The 8,090-nt window shown below is 49.7% G+C and overlaps 1 protein-coding gene across 1 annotated transcript in view; it reads left to right on the forward strand.

The window, feature by feature from the left end:
- SIAH2 (siah E3 ubiquitin protein ligase 2) overlaps window positions 1–8,090 on the forward strand; it is a 41,585-nt gene that overhangs the window by 3,446 nt on the left and 30,049 nt on the right. Inside the window, exons 4-8 of the mRNA XM_009334004.1 lie at window positions 2,629–2,656; window positions 3,278–3,430; window positions 5,068–5,187; window positions 6,425–6,516; window positions 7,309–7,453. Of these exons, the coding sequence (XP_009332279.1) occupies window positions 2,629–2,656; window positions 3,278–3,430; window positions 5,068–5,187; window positions 6,425–6,516; window positions 7,309–7,453 (538 nt within the window). The remainder of the gene's footprint in view (window positions 1–2,628; window positions 2,657–3,277; window positions 3,431–5,067; window positions 5,188–6,424; window positions 6,517–7,308; window positions 7,454–8,090) is intronic.

Here is an 8,090-nt window from a genome sequence, read left to right on the forward strand (position 1 = left end):
CTGAACCAGGCAGGGGATTTCTGCCTCCTGCAGCCAGGTCCTGGGCTGTTTGCTGTCCTGGTGCCTGAATTTGTCATCACCACCAGCACCGAAAGTTATGTGGACTTGATGGGCAAAACCACATTTCAGTCCGGCATTCTGCGGAAAGACACAATGTCAAGCACATTATTGACAGGATGATGCCATTCCTGATGGAAAACACAGGAGCGGCGTACAGGACACTGTTCCCCACCACAGCAACTGCTCTGATGTTTTACCTGATGTCTCCAAAAGGGCACAGCTCGCTGGGAAGGTGTCTGCACGGTGAGGGAGAGATGGGTAATGACACTTCCACCCATTTCTCAGGGGCTGGTCCCAGCGATGGCCAGTTCTACAGAGCCAGGTTCATGCTCCTCTGCCATAAAGTACCCAAATTTGGTGAACTCTCCAAATCTGGAAAGGCAGCTTATCCCACACCCTGATTTCTAATCCCTGAAAAGAGACAGCCTGGTTTGCGTCAGTCTGCTCCATCCCAGTTTACTTACAAACGTGGAGTAAATTTGATCTATTTTATTCTATTTACAAATCCATAGGTAAATCTAGTCTCCTTATGTCAAAACTCTGAAGAAATGACAAGAGCTAATAACGAATCAACTCATGAGATAAGCCAGTGTTTATCGGAGAGGGAAGGACTGACTGGCTGATTTTCCAGGTCAAACTCCTTTTGTGCCTGCATGCATCCTAGGGAGGCAATTAAATGAAGCAGAGATGCACTCAGTAGAGTACACTTTGCCGTTACAGACCAGCTCCTAAGGGGCACCTTTCTTTCAAACCAAATTCAATTCTTAGGGCTCAAGAACCCAACTCCCATTGACTGCAGTGGGAATTGTCCTCTGCTCCCCACACCTGGGAACACGCGAGTGAGAAGAACAGGTTAGCCCTAACTTTGTTTTATTATCCCCATGTATAAGCACTCTGGCAGCCACGACTTTGGTAGCGCAGTGGTGCAGAGCTGCTGCCGCAAAGCCTCCCCTGCGCATGGGGGAGTTTTCTGTGCGAAAGCTCTCGCCCCATGAGCACAAGGTGGTGCTCGCCCCAGCAGACTCAGCACAATGCTCCCACCTGGCTCTTCCCCAGCCTTCTCCCAAGCAGAAATGCGTGGTTCACACTCAATTTGCTGGGAACCTGGTGGATACTCTACCCTTTCTATAAGGAAGAGCTACTCCAATAGAGGCAAAGGGATTTTTTGTCAGTTTTTAGGAAGCCAAAAGACTGGAGCTCGTGTCACACCAAAAAAGAGAGCAGCTTTTTTTGCCAAGTAAAGCCACGGGTCCTTCAGCTGGAAGAAAAAAATGGGCATTTCATGTCTCACATGCAGGCTGGCCCAGATAGTTTGCATTTTCATGAACCAAGATTTGAGCCAAGCTGTTCCAAATGACCCTGCAGAGAATGCAAAGCCGTCAGAGCTGGACTGTATGGCTGCCCCGGACAGGCCGAGCTTAGGCACACCTGGGAAAACCTAGAGCAGCTTCCCATTGCGCCACGGGAAGTCAGGCTCATCTCATTAACATCAGCTCAACCTCACATTTTTTCCACCGAAACTTAGACAGATACCCCCAGTCAGTGTGTTCTCACAGACTGAAAGAGAAGAAAACAAACCACGAGATTTCCATGACCCCGGCAGCACAAAACCAGTGGGTTTCCCCCTGCTCAGCTATGCAGTGCCTGACCTGTGCGCCTGCATGACAGCCTTGCTACAGCAAGTGGCAGAAGTCAAGGGAACATCACTGCACGGATTTTTGCCTTTCTCCAGCTCATCTCCCCAGCAAATTTGCTCAACTTTACAGACATCTGCTAAGTCTGCTTTTTTTTTTTCCCTTGAGCTACACACTTCCCACCCAGCCCTCGCAGCCCAGACTCCATCCTGCTTGTTGTCAGCCCACACAGAGGGAGCTGCAGCCCTGCAGCCGGAAAATATCCCCTGCTCCTGCACCACACCACGCCTGGAGCCAGCCCTTACAGTGCAGACACATAGCTGCAGTCAGCTTCATACAGCTCTGTGTCTGGCATAAAACATTCATGCTGCTTATACAGCAAACAGAAAAACACAGACTATGACGGGCTCTCATGAAAGTTTAATCACAGTGTGACGGTGGGAGCTGAGCCCCAGGGGGTGACAGGCAGAAGGGATTCGGGTGCCTCACAGAGGCGTGGGTCTGGGGGGAGCCGCTTTCCGAGCAGTCCCAGTGCCCGCATCCCTCAGCATCGCCCGGAGCGCGGGCAGCTGCAGATGGGTGACCAGGAGGCTGAGCGCACAATGCCATGGACAGAGCTAGAGGAGATCACCAGCAAAATTTCAGATCTAAACAAATGGAGAGAAATTTTTAGTTTCCACGGGTAAGATTTTTATTCTGCTTCATTATAGCATTTTTAATTCCAGGTGTTTTTTTAATATCATTTTTTAAGTTATGTTTTATTACAATACTTATGTGACCATGGGAAAAGGTCTTCATGTACTCAGTAATGCAAGCACTACAGCTTTTACTCTTCCTTTCTTTTGGGGCTCTTTTCTGGCTGGCCTCCTGTTTCTTCATATGTTAGCAATGCCTTTGTTGTTTCTTTTAATTTGTATTTATTTTCCCTTTTCAGTTTGGAAATCAGCAGGACAACTCATCAGGTAACTGTTTCTCTAAAAGGCAACATGTTGTATTTGTCTAGTGTTTTTTGCAACTATTCCACCAGGTTAGCATATTGAGGAAATCACACATCTATATATGCAGACAATCTTTATGGAGATTTATTTCTCCTCCTTTAAGAAACATGCATTTTCTTCAGATATTTTAAAGGAATGTCTTCCTGATCTAAATCAAAGCAGCAGAGTAGTCCAACATAAATTAACCTTTCTGTCTAAAAGTAACAGTTTTCATGGTCAGTTTTAGAACACAGGAAAAAAGGATAGCAAATTAAGATTTCTAAAATATAAGTGTCTGGAAAACCTGCTGTGTCTTTAGGTTGAAAAGCACTGAGGTTTATTCCCTGTAATTCAGACAAACACAACATTACTTTATACTCCAGTCGTCAGCTTGTAGGGACGTATTTGTAATGTTTGAAGAAAGCTGGAAGTCAAACACACCAGCGCTCCCTGACAGCATGCATCCTGTCCCCCCTGCCCCTCTGTAAGCTCATCGCCGAGTCGTTGTGCCCACCCCACTGGGAATACTGGGGGGGGGGTTAACTTTTGGCACACGCGAGGCAGCAGCCGTGGGATGATGTACCGTCTGCTCCTCTCTCTGTCCAGCGGCGCCGGGTCAGCGCTGGCGATGGAGCACCTGGAGCTGGAGAGCCCGTGGGGCCACAGCCGCCGGCACCTCACCCCTGCTCTGCCATCCCCAAGCCCCTCCTGCTCTCTCCAGACACGGGCGGCCGTCCCATCTCCTTGGAAATGGCAATGGTGAGCAGGCCTGCTGAATTAAGCATGAGCTGTAATTTAATCTCGTTAAAAGAAAGAGACTCGGGAACCTTACCTGGCGTTACGGGAGGCTCAGCGTATTGCTGGGCTGAAGGCTGCAGCCTGCTGTTAGCTGTAACAGAAGTATATAATTGTAATGATTTATTTACAAGACTTTTAAAGAACATGGTTGCAACACAACCTTAAAACTGATATACTATAATTCTCATTAGATAATAGGTCAAATGACAAAGTGTAATGTTTCCCGGCTCTTTGGTGCTTTCCTAGCAAACAGCCTCAGAACAGCAGGCAGAAGTTCAGGAGATCAGTAAGGTATTTCTACTCTCACCCAAATACCTGGTTTTGAGAGCACTAATGACGGGTGCCTACTGCCCCTGCCCATATGAAGAGCCTTCACCAGAAGCTTGGGGGATTTCTGCGGGTGATGGCAGAATCGTCTCTACTGCCGGCCTTACCGCCCGTGACCTCCCACACCAAACCAGTCCCCTGTCACTTGAGCACAAACTTAATGAGAAGCTCCAAGGCTTAATACCAGAGGTGAAAACCTGGCCAGGGCTGCATTACTGAACAGACATCTGAAAAATGTCCAGTCCTGAAGAGATTTAGCTACATAACCGCACTTACTGTCAACTTCACGTGAATCCATCTTCTCCAGTTCATGACCCGCTTGCACAAATCACCCAGATCAGCGGTGAGCAATTTTTAATGGGAAGAGCCATGATGTATGTTTTGTTTACTTTGCTCAGCAAAATACATCATTCACCAAAATTAAAATTAATTAGGAAAAACATTCCAGGTGGGCCCAGGCAGCATCTACAGACTGGGGGTGGTGCAGGGTGAGGCCAGGAGGCAGGTTCACTCCCCCTGGCCACCCGCGCCCAGGCAGGTCCCTCGCAGCACCCAACACGGGAGAAGGAAGGGAGCAGCTGGGGCCATCACCCCCCACTGCCCCCCTGGTGAACAGCACCCACCTGGCCTTGTGGCAATGTGCTTGTGTTAAAAATTACCATAAATGAAACTCACCGATACAGTTAGAGATTGCAAGCATATCTATTTTAGGTGGAAGCCACATGTTTTTTTGAACTTTCTCTTTTAGTTCAGCTGCCAACCCAAAAGCTGACTGCATGTGCCTGGACGGGTCCAGGCCACGCTTGGCCAGGCCTGCCCTCCAAGGCGGAGGCCACAGATGAACCCTCCTCTGCTTCCCACCAGCGCTGCGCCCCCCTGGCCACTGCTGCACAAGCGCTTTATAGGGGGTTTGCACAGGCAAATGTAGATGTTGAATTCTGTCCCCAGAGGTGCCACTGATGATGGCAAGCGCCTTGCCCAGGTCTTCCCCCAAAAGGTGCAGTGTATCCGAATGTAAATTATTTACACACTGCAACTGTACTTCGCAGGAGTGGTTGAATGCTGAGTGAAGTCAGTCACTGCATTAACCACAAACATCATCTTTGCTTTGAAATTATGGGGCCTGATTCTCAGTAGACAATTTTACACGGCTCTGTCTGTGAGCACACACGCTGAACCTGTATCCCGAGGCCCCTCTGACGTTAAAGATCCTCCACGACGCTAGGATATGAAGGGAACTGAACCCAGCCCATCTTTCTCCTCCTCCACAGGGTCTGCGAAAACTGCTATTTGGAAATGTGTTCAACCTCTTCAGCTCCGAATGGGCAAAAGCGTACTTCAGGTTTCGCGAGCCATACTCTGACCTGGCCTATGCTTTGGAGGCAGAAAAGGTAAATGTTTTGGCGCAGCGACGGGCACCGTCTCCCCAGAATCTCAGCCACTTGCAGGAGCCGGCAGCCAGCGCTGGGTGCCTCGGTGGTGCACATGCCTGCTCCCCATACTCTGCACGCCTGCACCCCATGCCTGCACCCTATGCTCTGCACGCCTGCACCCCACGCTTGCACCCCACGCTCTGCACACCTGCACCCTGTGCTCTGCATGCCTGCCCAGCTGAGCTTTCTCCACAGGGCAGGTTGCAGGGGCTTCCAGCCGCAGCCACGCTCCACAGCTGTCCTGAGCAAAGCTCCAGCTGCCCTCGCAGTGGAGACACTGAAGCGTGTCTGGAAGTGGGATGAGCTGTCCTGATCAGCAGCACGCTGCAGACACAAACTTTAAATACCACGGTGTTAAATGCTTCCAAAGTGAAGGCTCAAGTGAGAAGCAGCAGGTTGTTGTAGGTGGGCACAAATGAATGGTACTTGCCTGTTTCTCTTTTGGGAATTAGAGTTACCTTCTTCTTACTGCCCCACCTGGAAATCAAATAGGTGAATTTACCTACATTTTCATTTACTGAAAGGAGGTTTTCTTCTTTCTTATTTACCATCATAATACTGTCCCCAAAAAAGCAGAAGACCAAGATACACACTTAAAATTGCAAATCCCTTTAACCCCCCAGGAGACTAAAATGCTTTTTACAAATGCAGGTGAAACTCCCTGAGTTCAGAGGCTCTGTGACTGCAGAGAGGACGACAGCCCTGACGTGTGCAGACAGCACGGCTGAGAACTGGGCATGGTCACCCTCGTGCATGGTCCCACGTCAGCCCCACGCTGCCTCAAGACCCTGGTCCCTTTGCTGCAAGGCTGGAGGAGAGAAAAAATAAGCCATGGTGATTCTAGGCATACGTGGTACCTGCAGCTCAGAGCCCTTCCCTGCAGCTGCAGCGCTGCAAGGGAGAGACCCCTGCCCGGGACCTCCCCTCCACATGAGCACGCAGCCAGGGCCACTCTGGAGTCTTTTCTTGCATAAAGGCTTCTTGGTTTTGGGCACATAAGATCTTTTTCAATTTACTTTTCCATTTAGCTCAGGAGTTGTCAGCAGCACTCCTGAATTCCCAGGGGAAAAAAAAATTACCCCCCTGATACTGTCAGCAGGATGGCTTAGACTGGCCAGGGACTGCTGTGATTTCCAGGAGATTGACATCGCACATGCTAGTTCAGCACTGGAAAGTGTTGTCTTTCTGTTTCTAGGGGGGAACAAGAGCCATTCTGATGGCTGTACAAGCGCACATCATTAAATACCTGCTCTTCGTAAGAAACACGGAATATACTCACCTGGAAAGGTAAGAAGCTGAGCCTTCCCACAGGACACATGGAAACTATTTCCTTGCATTATTTGGACTAAGACAGACTAGCGCCAACGTCTAGGTTTAACCGAACTAGACCCAGTTTCAGGTTTGCAGCTACAGATGGAGATTTGCACCCAGGAGAAAAGCCTTGTCTGACTCCCAGGCAAGGCTTTTTCCCACCAAATCATTTGGTTTTGTAATAGTGGCGCTTGCTTCCTTGTCCCACTCCCTGGTGCTGTGTTCACAGCCTGCCGGCAGCGCTTGCGCAGCATCGGCGCTGCATGGATGTTCACCAGGCTGCCAGCCAACGTTGGCTCTGGGTGCCGAGCGTGCTGTGGACAGCGTTGGGAAGGGGAAGGCAGAGCTCAGCCCTTGGTGCCAGGGACACCCACGCGGCAGCCCCAGCCAGGATGAAAGCCCCCACAGCAGACACATCGCTCCCAGCACACGGGAAGCATGTCCGCACCAGCAGCAGCAATGGCACCAAGTGAAAAGTGGAAATTTCAGGGAAGATGGGCACAGCTGCCTTCTGCACAAATCCCCTTGCATCTTTGCATTCCCACTTGTTATGCCTGCACAGTCCTCACAGCCACCAGATAACTCAGGCGGGGCAGGACCTCTGGGGTCCGATCCAGCCCTCAGCTGGCAAGGGGCCCGTTTCACTTGGGTTCAGCCTCAGGGTTGGGGGGCTCTCAGCATCCGCGAGGACGGACCCTCAACACAGACCTTCCCCAACCCCCCGGCCCCCAGCATCCCTGCCCCATGTCCCTGTCTCTTGCCCTCCAGGCTCTGCAGGATAAGCCGGCAGGAGCAAGGGGAGGCGCTGGCCGTGGCCCTGGCAGACACCCTGTGGGCAGCAGGAGGAGGTGTGAGAGCCGTTATCTGCCTCGTCACCACAGACATCCATGTTATGCCAAGCGGAGACTACAAAGCGAGTACAAAAACACGTTCTGCAGACAGGATTTTCTTTAAAGACCTGAAATTTTCTTTAAAGACCTGGCCTGAAATTTTTAAAAACAAGAAATATAAAATCTCATAAACCTGTTCCCTAACTTACGGCGCACCACAAATTGTGAGCACTTTAGACCCACGTCCCAGCTGGAGCCTTTAAGATACTTCTGCCTCTTCGTAGAGGCTTTAGGTGAGTCCAGAGGCTTCTCTTCCCTTTCATTAAAGGCTGATCTTTCTTCTCCTGCAAAAAGGAGAAACCAGTTAATGTAAAGCTGTGCCTCTAACTCTTTGTATCGAGCTGAACTTCTCAGTTTAGGAAGGGGCAGAGTAGACTCTTGCATTATTCTTTCATTTGTCTAAAGGAAACACTGGATTAAAAAGCTCAGCTTTTTGATAATAATTAATGTCTCCTTTACAACATCTTCCCCTATGCTCGGGCACGCCAGATCCAGCTGTTTGAGTTCTCTGAGAAAGTAGCAGCTCAGGAATTCATCTTTGACCATATAAACTGTGTAAGTATGGGATATTTGCTTTTTTCTGAGTTATTTTGTTGCTTGCTTACATCTTATTTCACATTCAAAAGTGGACCTTATGGAGATCAATAGTATCACCTTCAG

The sequence above is a fragment of the Pygoscelis adeliae genome, unplaced genomic scaffold (genome assembly GCF_000699105.1).
Source record: "Pygoscelis adeliae isolate BGI_AS28 unplaced genomic scaffold, ASM69910v1 Scaffold241, whole genome shotgun sequence".
NCBI lineage: Eukaryota > Metazoa > Chordata > Aves > Sphenisciformes > Spheniscidae > Pygoscelis > Pygoscelis adeliae.